The following is a 19,845-nucleotide window of genomic DNA, read 5'->3' as shown; positions in this document are numbered from 1 at the left end:
TACTTTGATTTTAACTGATTATTTAATTTTTTTCTTGTGATAATGTATGTTTACGAGCTGTTTAATTAAATAAAACAATTTTTTTTTTTTTTTACTTTTATATATTCTTTTAACATTATTGATGATAACAAATTATTCAAACCTCATTTGAATGTAGCCTAACACAATACAATAAAAATGTATGGCTAATGTATAGACTTAGGCTATCATATCTTAATTCTGCACTTTCTTTTGTGTCTTAATTCTTAATTCAGTATAAAAAGTTAATTTAGTAATATCCATTTCTGATTATCCCAGGCTGCCATGGTCAGGCAGGTTTGTTATACGCCTTACTAGTGGCCGCGAGAAAAGGATGTTGTTCCTTTAACATAGGATCTCGTGGCCATTACATACAGATGTTGGTACCTCAGAAAAAATATCTCATGGCCATGACATATTATCCTGTTCCCACAAATTGTATAGCCTCAGCATGCTACTACGTTCCCACTAGTTGATAGGTCTACTAATACTAAATGGTCTACTAAATAAAAGTATCATTACAGGCAATCCTTCTATCAGAACAAATGTCACTAACAACATCAAAATAAAAAGAGGAAATATCCGTAAATGTCTTTTGAGAAGGTAACTGTTGTGTTGACACATTGAAAACAATTATTTCAAAAGGGTTAGTTTACCCAAAAATGAAAATTCTGTCAATTATTACTTACCCTCATGTCGTTCCACACCCGTAAGACCTTTGTTCATCTTTGGAACACAAATTAAGATATTTTATATGGCGTTAACATGGAATCTTATTGGCTGAGATTGAACTGCACATGGAATTCTTTCGACAAAGATGGATATTTAATTTCTTTACAATTTTATAATATTTAATAATATTAATCAAAATGTAGTCCATATCTTAGAAATGGCTTGGAATGGGGCGCTTGGATGTTTTCTATAGATCTTGTTCTGTTTTAAAGCAGAACTCAGTAAGATTTGCGAAGCTCCCCCTACAGTTTCCTACAGTGAATCACACTGTCTTAAATACTCCAAGCGTAGCTCTGGACTACAACAACTACAATGCTCACCAGCGCAGTAGTTTTGCAAATACAGTACAAGAAAGAGGAGGTGGGTAATTTGCAAATACAGTACACTCGATGAAGGTGGGTAATTTTCGAAATTGTCTAATAAAGTCATAATATATACATTGTTTTTGAATTACCATAAAGCATTTTGTCACTCTCTCGTGAACGTGAACATGAGGCGAGATTGTGTCGGGTCGATGCAGCTCAACTTGCAAGTGCTGACGTGCCAGAGGGGGTTAGTGCTCGCCTCAAACACACCACTACTACTACTACTACACCACTGTACTATAAAGCAGCTATCTAGTCTGTTCATGTTTTCACCCGCGGAGCTCTTACCACAACAAACTCTACAGATCAAATGAGTCAGAGACGCGGTTCACGCGAGTGAAGGCGGAGCCTCAGCGCATATCCTCAGCGATAACAAACGTTATCATCACTGACCAATTGTAGTACGAAGGTGTTTTGGTGCTGGAACGAACTTTTCCTGAAAGTTCGCTTTGGCAAGCCGTTTCGAGCTTCCAAAAAGAACACAAAACGAACTTCGTTTTGGCCTGATTTTGTTCGAAATGACGTCACATCAGTTATTTCTTCGATTTCGTTTGAAGTATACCGGGGCCTTAATACGCTCTCGACATTTGACAATAAAATAACGCCATAATATTAGTGGAAATTCGATGGCTCCATGAGGCCTGCATGGGAGCAATGACATTTCCTCTCTCAAGATCCATAAAGGTACTAAAAACATCTAAATCAGTTCATGTGAGCACAGTGGTTCAATATTAATAATAATAATAATAATAATAATACATTAATATATAATATAATATTATAAAGCGACGAGAATATTTTTGGTGCAGCAAAAAACAAAACAAAATAATGACTTATTTAGTGATGGCCGATTTCAAAACACTGCTTCAGGAAGCTTCGGATTGTGAATCAGTGTATCGAATCATCGTGCGTCAGACTGCCAAACGGCTGAAATCACGTGACTTTGGCGCTCCGAACAGATGATTCGACACACTGATTCACAATGCTCCGATGCTTTCTGAAGCAGTGTTTTGAAATCGGCCATCACTAAATAAGTCGTTATTTTGTTTTTTTTGGCACACCAAAAATATTCTCGTCGCTTTATAATATTAATATTGAATCACTGTACTCACATGAACTGATTTAAATGTGTTTTTAGTACCTTTATGGATCTTGAGAGAGGAAATGTCATTGCTCCCTATGAAGGCCTCACGGAGCCATCGGATTTCCACTAAAATATCTTAACTTGTGTTCCAAAGATGAACGAAGGTCTTACAGGTGTGGAACGACATGAGGGTGAGTAATTAATGACAGAATTTTCATTTTTGGGTGAACTAACCCTTTAAGTAAATAATTAAAGGATTAAAAGGCATTTTAGGGAATAAAGAAAAAGAAATAAGAATGGTAAGTTCTAAGTCTAATTGTTGTTGTGAAATAATCAATCAATAATATATACCTATTTTTATTTATTTTTTTAGTATGCACAGTTTTACACATTCTCTCTTATTCATATGTCTAATATGTAAAAAACAGTGTCGAAAAAAGTTTAGTAGTTTGCATCAATGGGTATTACAGTTGTCAAAAAATAGTGTTTAGCTACTTAATCTTTAAATTAACTGTGTTGTTCTTTCAGGAGTCAGGCTGGTTGGAGGTTCTCGCTGCTCTGGGAGGTTAGAGATACTTGATGATCAGTCGTGGGTTTCAGTGTGTGCTGCTGCCTTTGACCAGCAGGATGCAGAGGTTGTGTGTAGAGAGCTGGACTGTGGGGCTCCTGTACAGGAATTTGTCCTCTACTGTCCTGAATTTGTGTGTGCAGGTTGAAACTAATTTTCACTTCAGATTCAAATCCTTAGATTGAAACTTGATGTGATTTCAATATGTTTTCTTCTCTTCATTGTGTGATTTCTTCTATCTCACTTTTTATTTCTCTCTGTTTCTCATTGTATCTTCATCTCATGCTCTCTCTTCAATATATAGATGGTGTGAATGTGAGACTGGTAAATGGTCACAGTCGCTGTGCTGGTAGAGTGGAGGTTCTTCATAGAGGTCAGTGGGGAACAGTGTGTGATGATTTCTGGGATTTGGCTGATGCTGCAGTGGTGTGTAGAGAGCTGGACTGTGGAGAACCTGTAGATGCTCTGAGTGATGCTCATTTTGGACCAGGATCAGGACCAATCTGGATGGATGTTGTGTTATGCTCTGGATCTGAGTCTACACTGAAGAACTGTGTGTCATCAGGATGGGGTAAAAGCACCTGTGATCATACTGAAGATGCTGGAGTCATCTGCTCAGGTACTGTAAACTGCTCCAAACCTCATTTTATTTTATAGCTAATTATCTGCCTGCCTTAAAACAACCTCAAAAAAAACAACAACAAAAAAAAACCCCATCATAAACGTTTTTTAATTTTTAAATTTCAAAATAGATTTTTTTTTATTGCTTAATGCAACAATGATAATATTTAAATTGTATACATCCCTGTACACACCAGTATTCTTTTTAAATAAATAATTTGTCATTGTTTTTTTTTTTCTGTTCTATTGCTTCTTTAGAAGTCAGGCTGGTTGGAGGTTCTCGCTGCTCTGGGAGGTTAGAGATACTTGATAATCAGACGTGGGTTTCAGTGTGTGCTGCTGCCTTTGACCAGCAGGATGCAGAGGTTGTGTGTAGAGAGCTGGACTGTGGGGCTCCTGTACAGGTGCTGGGAGAAGATGCTTTTGGAAAAGGAGACGCTCAGATGTGGACACAAGAGATTCAGTGCAGAGGAAATGAGTCTCAGATTCACCTCTGTCAAACATCACCATCACATGAAAACAACTGTTCACATGAGCACAGCATTGTTTTGCTCTGTACTGGTAGGAGTTCAAAATGCAACAGATCAGATTTTTTATTTTTATTTTTTTGACCTTTTACATTTCAACTCACTTCTTCTGTTGCCTTTCTCTCTTTCTTACATTCCAAGACATAAAAAATGTGAGACTGGTAAATGGTACCAGTCGCTGTGCTGGTAGAGTGGAGGTTCATCATAGAGGTCAGTGGGGAACAGTGTGTGGTGTTGGTTGGGATTTGGCTGATGCTGCAGTGGTGTGTAGAGAGCTGGACTGTGGAGAACCTGTAGATGCTCTGGGTGATGCTCAGTTTGGACTTGGTTCAAGGCCAGTCTTAATGAAAATTGCAATTTGTGCTGGATCAGAGTCTACACTTAAGAAATGTGCATCCATAAAATTGAGTTTTCATGGCGAGTGTCATAATAAGAGTGCTCAAGTCATTTGCTCAGGTAAGTTAAAAGTTTTTTTTTTTTTTTTTTTTTTTTTTTTATAATAAAAACACTTGTCATAAGCAGTCATCATTTTTAGTTTCCATGACTATTTTCTACCTTCTTTCCTGCTAAAATAATTGTGACATAAAAATAGATATTGTCTATAGACCCTTTTCACACTTCTAGGTTTCTCAGAAGCAGAAGTCGTTATAGTTGGGTAAAGTTTTAGAGCGGTGAATAAGAGACTTCATTAAATATATTTTTTTGTTTCCATCTGCACCAATAGTAAAGCAAAACTCTGAAATAATGTTTTCACAACTTTCAAAAAGAGGAAAAAAAAAGAGAGGCAGTCAAAAAGGAGAAAGATGTAATTTTTACATCCCCACTCTCACAGCAGTAACTTTGTTTTTTTGTTTTTTTTTTGTTAGTTTTTTTTTGTAATTTGATGCAAAGGTAATATAATATTAAGTATAGTCTTATAAAATCCACATACTTAAAAAAAATGAAAATATAAAAAACTTTGCAGGATTTATGATTTTGATGACCATTAAAACAAATCATCACAGTCTGTGAAAATTGACTATTGTACAATTTTTACAATTATTATTATTTATTATTTATTTTTTATTTTTTTTATGAATTTGTCTTCATTTGGACATAACTCTCAACATTTCCTAGCTTTGCTTATTGTTAGGGCTTTTGTCCATTCAGGACAGGACCTTGGAGGTGGATATGTGTCCTGCTATATACCTTTAAAATAAGCCATGATTTTGTTGATCTGTGTTGTTCTTTCAGAAGTCAGGCTGGTTGGAGGTTCTCGCTGCTCTGGGAGGTTAGAGATACTTGATAATCAGTCGTGGGTTTCAGTGTGTGCTGCTGCCTTTGACCAGCAGGATGCAGAGGTTGTGTGTAGAGAGCTGGACTGTGGGGCTCCTGTACAGGTGCTGGGAGAAGATGCTTTTGGAAAAGGAGACACTCAGATGTGGACACAAGAGATTCAGTGCAGAGGAAATGAGTCTCAAATTCACCTCTGTCCAACATCACCATCACACAAAAACAACTGTTCTGATGACAGTGTTAATCTAGTGTGTGCAGGTTAGAGTATATATATTTAAAGTATATATCTATTTTAATAAACCAAATGAATTTTAATGTTCACTAAATTTAGAATACATATTAGTTCCATAATATTTTTTTCCTCTTTGTGTGATACTTTTTTCTTTCTATTTGTCTGTCTTTTTCTTATCTCTCTTCATTATTCATTATATAGACATTACAAGAGTGAGGTTGGTTGGTGGTAAGAGTCGCTGTGCTGGTAGAGTGGAGGTTCATCATAGAGGTCAGTGGGGAACAGTGTGTGGTGTTGACTTTGATATGGCTGATGCTGCAGTGGTGTGTAGAGAGCTGGACTGTGGGGAACCTGTAGATACTCTGGTTGATGCTCATTTTGGATCAGGAACAGGACCAATATGGCCAAATCGCAAGTTATGTACTGGATCAGAATCCACACTGAAGTACTGTGGATCAGTTCAATGGGGTTTATATCAGTGTGATCATACTAATGATGCTGGCGTCATCTGTTCAGGTAAGCTGCTCCAAACCCCGATGCTGTTTTTAATATCACTCATTATCCACCTGGCTTAAAGGGATAGTTCACCCCAAAATGTAAATTCTTTAATTATTTACTCACCCTCAAGTCAGGCCAAATCAGAATTCTTTTCTTCTGTGGAGCAAAAAATATTTTTTTCAAGATCCAAAAATAAGAAACACCATAAAGTGGTAAATGAGCTTTGTGCATTATTTTATAAAATTACATCCAGCAGCTTTTGTGTAACAGAACAAAATATTTGATAGAATTTTGGTACTTCGACAGACCGTCTTAACATTATGTTCATAATAGTAGTCACTTGCCAGAATATTCTTAAAAAAATGGAAGAACAATATGAATTTGGATTGACATGCATGATAGGTGAATTGGAGAGAGTAAATTGTCTGTAGGTATTAGTGAGTATGTGAATGTGTATGTCTGTGTGTGTCTTGCGATGGACTGGCAATGGAGATGCAATAGGCTCCAGCATCTCTACAACTCTACATAGGACAAACAGTTTGGGCGATGGATAGACAGATGAGTAAATAAATAATGACAAGTGTTTTCATTTTTGACTGAACTATCCATTTAATTTAACCTTTCATAAAGCATTTAATTAATTTCCATTCATTTTCACATTAATAAATAGTGTGTGGTAAAAATGAATGACAAATATACATTTAGATAAACAAAAACTTATTTATCTCTTGCTACTTCAGGTGTCAGGCTTATTGGAAACTCCAGTTGCTCTGGAAGAATTGAAGTTCTTGATGATCAGACGTGGGTTTCAGTGTGTGCTGCTGCCTTTGACCAGCAGGATGCAGAGGTTGTGTGTAGAGAGCTGGACTGTGGGGCTCCTGTACAGGTGCTGGGAGAAGATGCTTTTGGAAAAGGAGACGCTCAGATGTGGACACAAGAGATTCAGTGTAGAGGAAATGAGTCTCAGGTTCACCTCTGTTCAAAATCATTTCATAACAACAGTTGTTCATATGATAATTACCAGGGGCTGTTATGTGCTGGTAAGAAATAAAATATGAGATTTTTATTCTTTTTATTATTGTACCTTTTATGCCTAGTCTCTATTTTTATTCTTCTGTCACTTAGATAAAATGAATGTGAGGTTGGTTGGTGGTCACAGTCGCTGTGCTGGTAGAGTGGAGGTTCTTCATAGAGGTCAGTGGGGAACAGTGTGTGGTGATGACTGGGATTTGGCTGATGCTGCAGTGGTGTGTAGAGAGCTGGACTGTGGAGAACCAGTAGATGCTCTGGCTGATGTTCAGTTTGGACAAGGATCAGAACCAATCTGGATGAGTACTGTGTTATGTACTGGATCAGAGTCAACGCTGAAGAACTGTGGGGCATCAGGATGGAGCATACATGTCTGTACTCACAATTCAAATGCCGGGGTCATCTGTTCAGGTAAATAATGCTGGACTTAAAAGCATTCCAATTTTGCTTTTTCTACTTGTTGCCAATGGATTTTTGTTTACACAAAGAATGATTGTTTTATGCTGAAAACTTTGCGGATTAACATATCTGTATTTATTTATTTACATGTTTTGTCTACATTAAATCTGTATTATATGTGTTTTTGTCTAATGTGCGCTCTGATTCATGTAATATAAACAGGTCATAATCCTTCCAGACTTGCTGCTGGCTCTCATCTTTGCTCTGGGAGGTTAGAGATACTTGATGATCAGTCGTGGGTTTCAGTGTGTGCTGCTGCCTTTGACCAGCAGGATGCAGAGGTTGTGTGTAGAGAGCTGGACTGTGGGGCTCCTGTACAGGTGCTGGGAGAAGATGCTTTTGGAAAAGGAGACACTCAGATGTGGACACAAGAGATTCAGTGCAGAGGAAATGAGTCTCAAATTTCATTCTGTTCAATATCATCGTTACAGAAACACAACTGCACCAGTGATGATAGTGTGGGCCTGATATGTTCTGGTAAAGAATTAATTTTCAGTGTGTCTTTTATTTTTGATGTAAGATTTATATTACAAAACTTTATTCCCCTAAGTTATTTATTTTTTGCATTTAAGTACACTATGTAACTTTTTTGTTCAGAACTAACTCAATTTATATGAGTGATTATATCATAAATCCTTTTTTTGTTGTTGTTTTTGTCTTACCCTGATTCATAGGCACATATTTATGTTTCTGCCTGTGGGTTCCCACCTAAACAATGTTCTTCCATAAAATGCATGCAGATTTATTTATTTATTTATTTATTTTTTACCATTACAGGGGCAAAAGTGGTATCTACATAGTGTATCTTTAAGAATTATTTGACCCCTTTTTACATCACACACATAAAAAGAAGTTTTCCATATAGTCAAGATACAGTATACTGTATGATAGATATATCTGTATTGGGTCTTGTAATGAGAAAAGATTTTTTTTTTTTTTTTGTGCACAGGTTACACTGATCTCAGACTGGTAAACAGTTCAGACTCTTGTTCTGGAAGAGTGGAGCTTCGGTTTATCAATAAGTGGGGCACAGAGTGTGATGCATGCTGGGATATGAGAGCTGCCAGTGTCCTCTGTAGACAGCTGAATTGTGGGATTGCTGTGTCTGTTGTGGGATCAGACTGGTTTGGAGAGGGAAGTGGTGAAATCTGGGCTGATGTGTTTGATTGTGACGGGAATGAAACGAAACTCTCAGAATGTTCCATCTCTTCATGGAGTCGAGCCGAATGTTCTCATAGACGAGACGTTGGAGTCATCTGCTCTAGTGAGTCCTTTCATTTATTTCTGACTTTAACTGTAATACTGATTTAAAAACATAAGAATTTATCCTTAGATTCCTCTCTGGCTGTTCATGATGGTCTGGTGCGGTTGTCTGGAGAGAGACAGTGTGAGGGGGAGGTGGAAGTTTCCATCCATCAGGTCTGGAGGAGAGTTCTGCTGGACTCCTGGAGTCTCACTGAATCCTCTGTGGTCTGCAGACAGCTGGGCTGTGGCTCTGTGCTGAACTTCTCCAGCTCCTCTTCATCCAGTCCTGAACACAGTCATGAGTGTGTGACGGGCTTCCAGTGCTCTGGGAGTGAAGCTCATCTGGGGAACTGCAGCTCTCCACAAACTCTCAACTGCAGCTCCACACAACAGCTGTCAATCACCTGCCTTGGTGAGAAGAGCAACATCTGGGCAGATTCTTCAGTTGTTAGTGATCACTAATGTGTTTCTCTTTCTCTGAATATCAGGTCACGGGTCCATCAGGCTGGTGGGTTCTGGGGGAGACTGTGCAGGGAGGCTGGAGGTTTTTCACAGCGGCTCATGGGGGACAGTGTGTGATGACTCCTGGGATATTAAAGATGCCCATGTGGTGTGCAGACAGCTGCAGTGTGGAGTGGCCCTCAGTAACCAGCAGGTACCAGCCTGGTTTGGTCCTGGTTCTGGACCCATATGGCTGGATGAGGTGGAGTGTGAGGGGAATGAGACGTCCCTGTGGAGCTGCTCTTCTCCAGGCTGGGGAAAACATGACTGTCAACACAAGGAGGATGTAGGAGTCGTGTGCTCAGGTAAACATGGTGCTATACTATACATTATATATATGTTTAAATTAAACGTACAGTTTGTAGAAACTTCAACACATTTATACGCCCATAATGCTCAATTTTAAAATGTACTCTTTTTTTTTTTAACTTCTGTTCAGAGTTTAAAGAGATCAGGTTAACTGAGGGCTGTGAAGGGAATGTGGAGGTTTTCTACAATGGATCCTGGGGTAATGTTTGTTACAATAAGATGGACAGAGACACAGCGAGTCTGATCTGTCAAGAGCTGAACTGTGGAAGATCTGGTGTTTTGTCTGATTCTACACCAAGAGTGAAATCAGCTCGTAACTGGCTGGATGAAGTGAAATGTCGCCCACATGATTCAAATCTGTGGCAGTGTCCATCTTCACCCTGGGGACAGAATAACTGTGGTGAAGATGAAGTGGCCAAAATCACCTGCTCAGGTAAGACTGATGCAATTTCCATCACTAAAAAGCAACAGTAATTACAACAGTCAGTTATATGAATTGTGTATATTATATTGTGATTGTGACTACAGAACAGGAGAGTCATGAGTCAACTCATTTGTCTTGCTCCACATCTCCACATCAGAGACAGTGTATGACTCCTACTGTAATGAACAGTAAGTTCATTTGATGTAGAAGAACATAAAAATCATAACAGCCATATGAGATGCATGTATATGATTTTGTTCTGGGTACACAACAGGATTTGATATCACACGACACACATACCCCACTGTAGGTGTCGCTGTTCTGACAGAACTCTGTTGGCCAATAATAATGTCTTGTCTGTAATTTAGATAATGTTCCTCTCAGACTGAGTGGAGGGGAGGGCCAGTGCTCTGGGAGGCTGGAGGTGTATCATAACGCTGTGTGGGGCTCAGTCTGTGATGATCTGTGGGACATCAGCGATGCTCAGGTGGTCTGCAGACAGCTGGGTTGTGGAGCAGCACTGAGGGCTGATGGGAATTCAGTCTTTGGTGCTGGTGAAGGTGTTGTGTGGCTGAACAGAGTCGAGTGCAGAGGGAATGAGATTCACCTGTGGGACTGTCCTCTTTCCATGAGGAACCACACTGACTGCTCCAACAAAGATCACGCTGGACTCACCTGTGCAGGTCACAGCAAAACACTGATGAAAATGATTCATTCATTGCTGATAATATTTGTGTATTTGCCTGATTTTGAATGTGTTTGTGTCTGTTTTTCAGATTTGTCAGTGTCCACTACTCCTGCCACATCAACATCATCTTCTCCTCCAGTTTCTCAGACAGTGAGCTCAACATCAGTCTCTCCTCCACAAACTCCTCCGTCTCTCTCTGTGCTTGTGATTGTACTGGGAGTTGTGCTCTTCCTGCTCTTAGTGCCACTGCTTATACTGATTCAGCAGAACAGAGTGATGAGGAGAGGTAGGAGAGATCCGAGACTGTCATATTGTGTCTTATTCAGTGTGTGATCAGTCATGTGTTGTGAACTGACAGCAGGTTTGTCTCTCTACACTCACAGCTCTCTCTAAGAAGATTGAGGCCATTTATGAGGAGCTTCACAGACCCACTAATAGACACCATCTCTTCACTCATAGGGGTGAGTAAGTGTCAGGTTGTCTGATTTAGGAGATCAACAGGGTAATCACTGTACTCAGGGGAATGAGTGGAGTAAATTGCATAGATTTATATGTGGGACCTTTTTTGTGTCATTTGATGTCAAATGATGTAAGGTTAGTGCTAAATGACCCAAAAGAAGTTGGGATTTTAGCTGGTTTGTGATTGTAAACATATTTTTATGGTTCTACTCCTTTATAACAGGAAGTGTCCTTTCTGAAGAACAGTATTCTGGGTATGGAGATGCTGATAATTTTCTTTCAGGTTAGAGGACTGAAATATAATAATATTACATGCTACATAGAAACATGTGAAATGAATCAAAATCTTCCACTTACCAAGTTAACATTACTGAATGTTAAATATCTTAAATAAATAAAAATCCAATATAACATAATCCACATTTAATTTTTACGCAAAGTAATTATTTTTAAAATTCACTGTAAAACAGAATGGAGCACAGTGTTAATTATTTTTTTATGAAAATGTTTATTGCACTTTTTTAATATCAGAATCTGCAGTAGGAGTCACACCTGACTACTATAATGATGTCACCACCATTATAGGTCCAACAGGTCAGTGACTGATCACAAAATTTCACTTCAAGTTAAACTTATTGGGCCTGGAAACAGTCAAATCAGTTTGTTTTTCCTCTTTCTTTTAACTTATTTAGAAGAACAACAATTTAAAACAGAGAATTATGATGATGTGATCACTGTTGGATTGAGACATCATGCTACAGGTTTATTTCTTTAATTATGAATATTATTTGAATATGCATGGTCCTTTGATTAGGCCTATCACATTTCATTTTTCATTATTTTATTGCAGATGACATATCAGAAAGCTATGATGATGTTGTCATCATAAGACGGTGGGTTTCATTTTACTCTTTTAGAATCAAGATAGTCTGATACAGTGATTTTTCTATCCAAATTATATTATTATATAAATTATACTTCATACTTCTTTTATTATATTTTTTATATATTGTAGTGTTTTCAAGTGCAGTGTGAGATTGTGTTCATGTATTTAATGATTGATACATTTATATCAGAATGCAGTCTGAAGGAGTAGATGATGAGAGAAATATCAGTGAAGATGCGAGAGACTTGTTAGGTAAGTTATTGTGACCTGTTTATCTCACACAACATGTTTAGATTTTGAACTAGAAATTGCAATGCAAATGTTGATTTGTACATTAAGCATGTATTGATAAAAGAATTTGTTCTTGTTTTCAAACAAGCAGGCTATGATTATTTGAAGGAGGAGCCAAGAAAACAGGGAGGGGCTATGTTCAGTTTGTGACCACACCCACCACCTCACAGTCTTTTGCAGCTTTTAATTGTCCCAACAATGAGTTTAAATGATACATACTATTAAGTTTTAGTCCACCATTCAGTCCACCATTGTTACAAGTTGAAACATTAATAGATAACATGGACTTCAATTCAAAACATGCAACAAATAAACTGGAAATATTTATAGAACAAATAAATCAAACAGACAGGGTATTTTATGTTCTTATATTATTTTCACATTTCTGATTATTTAAAAAAAAAAAAAAAAAAAGCTCTATCATATCATCATCAGTAACGTTTCAAGCTCTGCCCATGCATCAAGTTTCTGAGGGTCAGAAGCCCATACAAGACAAAACATGTACTTCTGCTCAATGACAGTTATTCTATTGAAAGGACTTTTTGGAAATGTATTTTGAACTAATAAGTGCTTTTAGCAAATAAATAAAAAAGTGAATCCATCTTTTCTGAAGTAAGGAGTTCTTCAAATATTTAACATTTTATTTAGACAACAGTAATGTATGAAGGGTAACTTCCTAAAAATTGATTTGATGTTTTAATAAATTAATTCTGTTTTTTTTTATCCATTTTTTTTTTCTTGTGTAACGTTGATTAAACTCTTCTTGAAGTTTTGAGATATATATATATATATGTTGTGTGTGTGATACAGCAGCAAAGACATTGGTAAATAGAGTGAGATCAAATACATATATTTACATATATTTAATTTAACATTTAATTATTGAATGTTTGTGTAATATCTGAATCTGTTTTTTGTTCAAGTGAGATGAGTAAATGCCTGCTCATTAGTCTAACTACAATAAACATCATGTTCACACAGTGCACACAACACCTCTGTCTCTTGCTCCTGATTTCTCTCAACACTGAGATAAGAGAGCTGTTAGTCAATAAATGCGAAAACAAGTAAATTGCTTTACTTATTTGAAAAAGTACTAACTCAGATATGTTGTTGTAAATTTAAAAGCAATGTTACTTTACTAGTTACTTGAAAAAAGTAATGTGATTACTTAACTTGCATTACTTGTAACGTGTTACTCCCAACACTGGCCTTTGACTTGAACAGTTAATTACTATATATGTATGTGCAAAACATGGACATCATTTCAAAATGCCAAAGAAATTGGAAACAAATAACGAATAAATAAAACTCACATTTACACATTATTGTATACTCACATTTCTCTCTTATAAATGGCTCTGTTATATCAGCGTTGTAGTTTTTAGTTTAGGATATGCATACTGTGAGTTTCTGAGGGTTAAAATGAAAGCACACATATTGCAAATATTCCACACATACTCAGGTGTTTCTAAAACAAAATTATAGCAAAATATAAAACTCTAACATCATCTGCATACACTATTCAAATGTTTTATTCAGACAATGTACCAAGACAAATTTTTTCTTGATTCTTATTTAATTAATTTGTATTTGAAATGCATAAATAAAAAAAATCATAATGCTTTAATTCATAACTAAATTCATAATATAAATAGTTTACACGCGCAAGAGTGTGTGTGCGTGTTTTTGTGTGCTTGTGTGTGCGTGTGTGGAAAAGCCGAAAAGGCCTGATGTAAATGAAGCTGTTTGGTGATTTTCTCTATTAAAGTTAACGCTGAGCACACTTCATTCCTTCTTTCCTTTTCTCTCTCACCAGGGGAAACAAGACTCTTTTTCTTTTGAATTGCTGAGAGAGCTGATGAGAAGCTTGGACTGTGTGTAGAGCAGAGGAAGATGAAAAGATGTCACCAATGCAGGTAAGTGCACCTTCAGTTAAAGGTTCAAACAGTTCCTTTTAAAATATTGGTAACACTTACAAAAAGGTTTCATTTGTTAACATTAGCTTAACTAAATTTTTTAAAATGACCTAACAATGAAAGAAAAAAAAAACTTCTAAAGCATTATCAGTCTTAGTTAATGTTCATTTTGACATTTGTTAATACATCTTTAAAATCAAAAATTGTATGTAATTATTTAGTATAATAGAATATTATTTAATGGACCTGAGCTATGTACTAACAACAGTTGTATTGTTATGAACTAACATTAACAAAAACACTTAAATATAGTATAGTTAATGCATTAACTAATGTTAACTAATGGGAAATGTTACCAAAATATTTAATATTAGTAGTTAAATATTTAACAAAAGGAGATTCCTGTGTGTGTGCCATCAGTGACTTTATATTTATATTATTTTATTTTTTTCCATTTTTTTTTCTACTGATATTTTTATTTTTTTATTGTTATTATTTTATTTTTATTACTTATTGTTATGAGTAACTTTTTAGGTGCTATGATTTGTCACCATTTTATTTCACCAACCAAACTTTTTAATATTATTTTTTCTGTCTTTCTTTTTTCCCCTCAAAACAATAGATTAAACCTCTCAAATTGATTAATTAGATTCATTTCATATTGCGTTTATGACCTTTTTGATTGATTTGTTTACTTGTACTTTAAATTGAAGGACAGACACCTCTCAGGTTTCATTAAAAATATTTAAAGATGAACCAAAAGCTTTATGGGTATTCCAATAATGAAGCAAGTGTGGTTTCAAATTTTACTGACATAGTCCAATTAATTCATGTGTCTTCTTTAAAACACAACATTAATCTTAAAGTTAATCATGTCTCCTGGTTTGATTTAAACCTCAATTTAGTCCTGGAGTAGCTCTAATCTTCCTCCAGGAAATCAGTTTATTAAAATCTGGACTATACTAAGTCTAGTACTATTTAAAACCATGGAAGAGAAAGTAGATTTCTGTTAATCTTGTTTGAAAGGCCATTTCAGTCTAGGACTAGGCTTAATCTCTGTCCGGGAAACATAACTTACTTACCTGGCAGTGGAGACACCATGATCAGGAAGGTGGTTCACCCAGGGTGAGGCTCGGCCATTGCACTCCGGTTGTGCTGATCCCTGCGAATGGGCATGGGACCGTACAACGTGCAAATTTCCGTATAGACTTAGAGACCAATACGGGCCCGGATTGGTTGGGGAAGTTTAGTCCAAAAATAGAAACAATGATGTCACAGTTCAATTCCTCATGCTTCTGGGGGCATATTACAGAAAGATCTTAACTACAGAATCCTATCTTATCTGTTTGGTAACCATGGTAATTTCAGTTAGGACCTCATTTAGGACAAACGCTATTACAGAATGTCATTTCTTAAGTGCATAATCGTATCTTAACTATGGATAGGAAACGAGTATTACAGAAGTATCCTAACTCGACAAAAAATCCTAAAAGCTGTCTTAACTTTAGGACAACCCCACTGGTGTCCTAACTTCAAATCTATTTGAAATCCAATGGTAAAAATCAAGGTACAAAAGCCTTTTTTGAGAATGGTGTTACATTTATTAATTATCCAAGACAAAGAGCAGCGATGTTTAAGGGTGGAGAGACTTTTGGAGGACTCAGAGGATGTGCTGCGCTTTAATGATAAAATATTTCCTTATCTTCGTGAGTGAGCGAATGTGAAAACTTTCTGAATAAAACAGGCTTTTTAACTATGACGAGCAGGGCGCGCGAGAGCCGTGAGAGAACGGCGCGCGGCCGGTGGCGAGTGATAATTGTGATGTTATGCCATATAACATCTTTGGTTCCGGTACTGGTTGTAGACCGGGCAGTTCTGAGGAGTGCACCGGGGCCAGGAGATAAACGCTATGTGTGTGCGCACTTAATAAATTATCAGAGTTCACAGCAAGTCTTTGTATCGTGGCATTTATAACATAACATGGTGTCAGATTTACGGATTGGCGAACACTAGAGAGTTAGTGTAAAATCGCCAGCGAGTTGAGACCCACGGAGAGCGAGACCTGAACGGAGAGCGGCCAACGAGACTAACGCACGCGGGCCGAGTGCAGGAAAAAGTCTAGTGCAGCAGTGCAGCGAAATAGCAAGTCGAAAAGACATATTTGACACAAAGTAAAAGGATTCAGAGTGTTTTCCCGTCATGGAGAAGTTAAATCCGCCATCGCCTATGCAGCTCGTCGGTAATCTGGCCGAAAACTGGAAACGTTTCAAGCAGAGATTCAACATCTATCTTGCTGCTAGTGGTGCAGGTGGAGATGATGAGAAGTTAAAAGCATCCATCTTTTTGCATATAATAGGTGAGGATGCACTGGACATATATAATAGCTTTCAACTTGACGAGGCAGATTTAACACTGACTGTTCTCATGACAAAGTTTGAAGAATACTTTGTGCCAAGCAAAAACGTCACATTTGAGAGATACAAATTTTTCTCTGCTGATCAGAAACAAGGAATGACTTTTGATCAATACCTTGCTGAACTGCACACACTGAGTAAGACTTGTGACTTTGGAGATTTACGAGATTCACTCGTGAGAGACAGAATAGTCTGTGGGATTCCCGATAATGGTCTCAGGGAAAGACTGTTACGTGAACCAGCTCTGACACTGGAGAAAGCTGTAAATATGTGTAGAGCTGCTGAAATAACACGTGCACAAGCCAAGGAACTGCATAGAGATGATGCTGCAGTGCATGCTGTAAAAAAAGAGGATCAGCGCACAAAACAGTTAACAAAACAAAGACAACAGAGGGTGAAAACGCAGAAAAGTAAGTGTGGCAGATGTGGAGGGACACACATGCCACGATGTTGTCCTGCTTATGGAAAAACCTGCAATAGCTGTGGGAAGAATAATCATTTTGCAAAATGTTGCAAAGCTGATGTTGCAAAGAAAAAAGTATATGCAGTTGAAGGACAGCCAGAGGAATTCTTTGTTGATTCTGTACAGACAGACACAGCAGATAAAGCAGAGTGGATCGTACCACTGACTGTAAATGAGACAATAATTCCATTTAAATTAGATACAGGTGCACAAGTTAACCTGTTGTCAATGGATGACTACAAAACCCTCAAAGTCAAAAACAAAATTCATTCAACGAAAATGAAAGTAACAGGATACACAGGTGAGGATGTCCCTGTCATAGGAAGCTGCCTAGTGACTCTGAAACACAAAGGTCAGCTGTTAAAGACGCAAATGATGATCGTAGAAAAGAACGTCCAGCCAATTCTGGGACTGAGTACATGCGAAAAACTTTACCTTGTGAGAAGAGTGTTTGTAGTGACATCGCAGGTTAAAACAGAGGAAACTTCATTCATGGAGGAGTATAAAGATGTGTTTGAAGGACTGGGATGCTTGCCTGGGGAGCACAAAATAAGCATTGATGATACGGTGACTCCAGTGGTACATGCATGCAGAAAAGTTCCATTTGCATTGCGTGAAAAACTCAAACAGGAACTAGCTCGCATGGAGAAGTTAAATGTCATAAAGAAAATTGATGAACCAACAGACTGGGTGAGTTCACTCGTTATTGTGCTTAAGAAAAATGGTGCATTGAGAATATGTCTTGACCCACGAGACCTCAATAGAGCCATAAAACGCGAGCACTTCAAACTGCCAACCAGGGAAGAGATCATGTCTCAGTTTGCTGTAGCAAAGTGGTTCAGTAAGCTGGATGCGTCATCCGGTTTTTGGCAAATGAAACTTGATGAGGCAAGTTCAAAATTGTGTACCTTCAATACCCCTGAAGGCCGATATCGTTTTCTACGTCTCCCGTATGGCATTCTGTCGGCACCGGAAGTGTACCACAAAACAATCCACATGATTTTTGAGCACCTACCAGGTGTAGAGACTATGATGGATGATATAATTGTGTGGGGTTCCAACCGTCAAGAACACAACGCACGATTGAGGCAGGTTCTAGAGCTCACAAGACAGTCCAATCTGAAATTGAACAGAGAGAAATGTGAGTTCGCAGTCAACAGTCTAACTTTTGTTGGAGATGTTTTGTCTGAAGAAGGTGTCAGGCCAGACCCAAGAAAAACCTCAGCAATAGTCAACATGGAAAAGCCTCAAAATAAGGAGGAAGTGAGAAGATTCCTGGGGATGGTCACATACCTCGCCAAATTCATCCCCCAGCTGTCAACGCATTCTGCTCCACTCAGATGTCTCCTCGAACAAAAGAATGAGTGGATGTGGGCTCACGAGCAGGAAGCAAGCTTTCAAAATCTGAAGCGCATCATTACAGAGGAGCCAGTGCTCAGATATTATGACCCACACAAGAGCACACGAATTTCAGCAGATGCCTCACGATATGGTCTTGGTGCTGTGCTTCTGCAGCAACATGGTGCAAGCTGGCAGCCGGTAGCTTACGCATCGAGAGCCTTGACTGGTGCGGAGTCCAACTACGCACAAATAGAGAAGGAACTTTTGGCTTGCACGTATGCTTGCGAAAGATTCCACCAGTATGTCTATGGACAGTCTTTTGAAGTGGAAACAGATCATAAGCCACTAGTGTCCATAATGTCCAAGGCCTTAAATGACTGTCCCATGAGAATCCAACGAATGCTTATCAGACTCCAAAAATATGATGTCAAAATGATCTACACACCAGGAAAATTCATGTTTGCAGCAGATACACTCTCTCGGGCAGTCGACAAGCATGAAAACCTCAACAGTGAGAAAAGTGCAGACATACAAGCATATGTTGACATGGTTGTAACCTCTCTTCCCGTGTCCACAGAGAAAACGGAACAAATAAGAAAAGCAACCGATATGGATGGAACAATGACACAACTCAAAGAGATCATCCTGAAAGGTTGGCCAGAAAAGAAAAGTGACTGTCCGAAGCAAATCCAAGATTACTGGTCGTGTAGAGCAGAGCTTTCAGTAGTGAATGACATCGTATTCAAGGGAAACAAGTTTGTCATCCCTGCATTGATGCGCAAAGAAATGCTGCAGAAAGTTCATGAAGGACATCTTGGAGAAGAGAAATGCAAGCGGAGGGCCCGCGAGGTAATGTACTGGCCAAGGATAAACCATGACATCAGTCAGACTACAGCCTCATGTGAAATATGTCTCACATACAGGTCTAAGCAACAAGTGGAGCCACTCATGCCTCATCCAGTGCCCGATCATCCATATCAAAAGGTTGGAGTAGACCTGTTTGACTGCAATGGTAAGAGCCACATTGTAGTTACAGATTATTTCTCCAACTATCCAGAAGTTGCAACGCTACAGGTGACATCTAGTCAAGCTGTCATTGCTTTTCTGAAGACAGTCTTTGCAAGACATGGAGTTCCCTGTGAGGTGTTTTCTGATAATGGCCCACAATTTTGCAGTAAGGAGTTTGCTGTTTTCGCTGAAGAGTGGGGATTTCAACACACCACATCAAGCCCAAATTACCCTAGGTCCAATGGGCTGGCGGAGAGTTCTGTAAAGATTGTGAAGGCTCTCATGAAGAAGAGTCATGACGGGAAGATAGACTTCCATAGGAGTCTAATGATCTACAGAAGTGCACCGCTTCAAAATGGGTTGTCCCCAGCCCAGATGTTGATGGGTAGACGGATACGCACTAACTTACCCATCCACCAGGATCTGTTGACACCTGCAGGGGCAAACAAAATCAAAGAAGCTAAACAACAACATAAAAACAAACAAAAAGAG

The 19,845-nt window shown here is 38.1% G+C and overlaps 2 protein-coding genes and 1 pseudogene across 2 annotated transcripts in view; all 3 read left to right on the top strand.

The window, feature by feature from the left end:
- The window catches only part of LOC137024490 (uncharacterized), an 87,306-nt gene that overhangs the window by 18,609 nt on the left and 48,852 nt on the right, over positions 1-19,845 (top strand). The window contains exons 9-20 of the mRNA XM_067392065.1: positions 2,728-2,910; positions 3,072-3,386; positions 3,647-3,955; positions 5,149-5,448; positions 5,624-5,938; positions 6,661-6,960; positions 7,046-7,360; positions 7,571-7,885; positions 8,358-8,672; positions 8,742-9,104; positions 9,142-9,468; positions 10,256-10,570. Of these exons, the coding sequence (XP_067248166.1) occupies positions 2,728-2,910; positions 3,072-3,386; positions 3,647-3,955; positions 5,149-5,448; positions 5,624-5,938; positions 6,661-6,960; positions 7,046-7,360; positions 7,571-7,885; positions 8,358-8,672; positions 8,742-9,104; positions 9,142-9,468; positions 10,256-10,570 (3,672 nt within the window). The remainder of the gene's footprint in view (positions 1-2,727; positions 2,911-3,071; positions 3,387-3,646; positions 3,956-5,148; positions 5,449-5,623; positions 5,939-6,660; positions 6,961-7,045; positions 7,361-7,570; positions 7,886-8,357; positions 8,673-8,741; positions 9,105-9,141; positions 9,469-10,255; positions 10,571-19,845) is intronic.
- LOC137024248 (uncharacterized) lies at positions 10,594-14,127 on the top strand. The gene is made up of 9 exons (XM_067391571.1): positions 10,594-10,622; positions 10,664-10,725; positions 10,817-10,861; positions 10,959-11,036; positions 11,566-11,628; positions 11,727-11,795; positions 11,885-11,927; positions 12,111-12,172; positions 14,028-14,127. The coding sequence occupies exons 1-9, from the start codon at positions 10,594-10,596 to the stop codon at positions 14,051-14,053; spliced, it is 477 nt and encodes a 158-aa protein (XP_067247672.1). The 3' UTR covers positions 14,054-14,127.
- LOC137025361 (U1 spliceosomal RNA) lies at positions 15,202-15,353 on the top strand (annotated as a pseudogene).

The sequence above is a fragment of the Chanodichthys erythropterus genome, chromosome 8, assembly GCF_024489055.1.
Source record: "Chanodichthys erythropterus isolate Z2021 chromosome 8, ASM2448905v1, whole genome shotgun sequence".
In the NCBI taxonomy this organism is placed as follows: domain Eukaryota; kingdom Metazoa; phylum Chordata; class Actinopteri; order Cypriniformes; family Xenocyprididae; genus Chanodichthys; species Chanodichthys erythropterus.
Note: the sequence above shows the minus strand (reverse complement) of the source record. Positions and strands in the feature narration are given on the sequence as shown.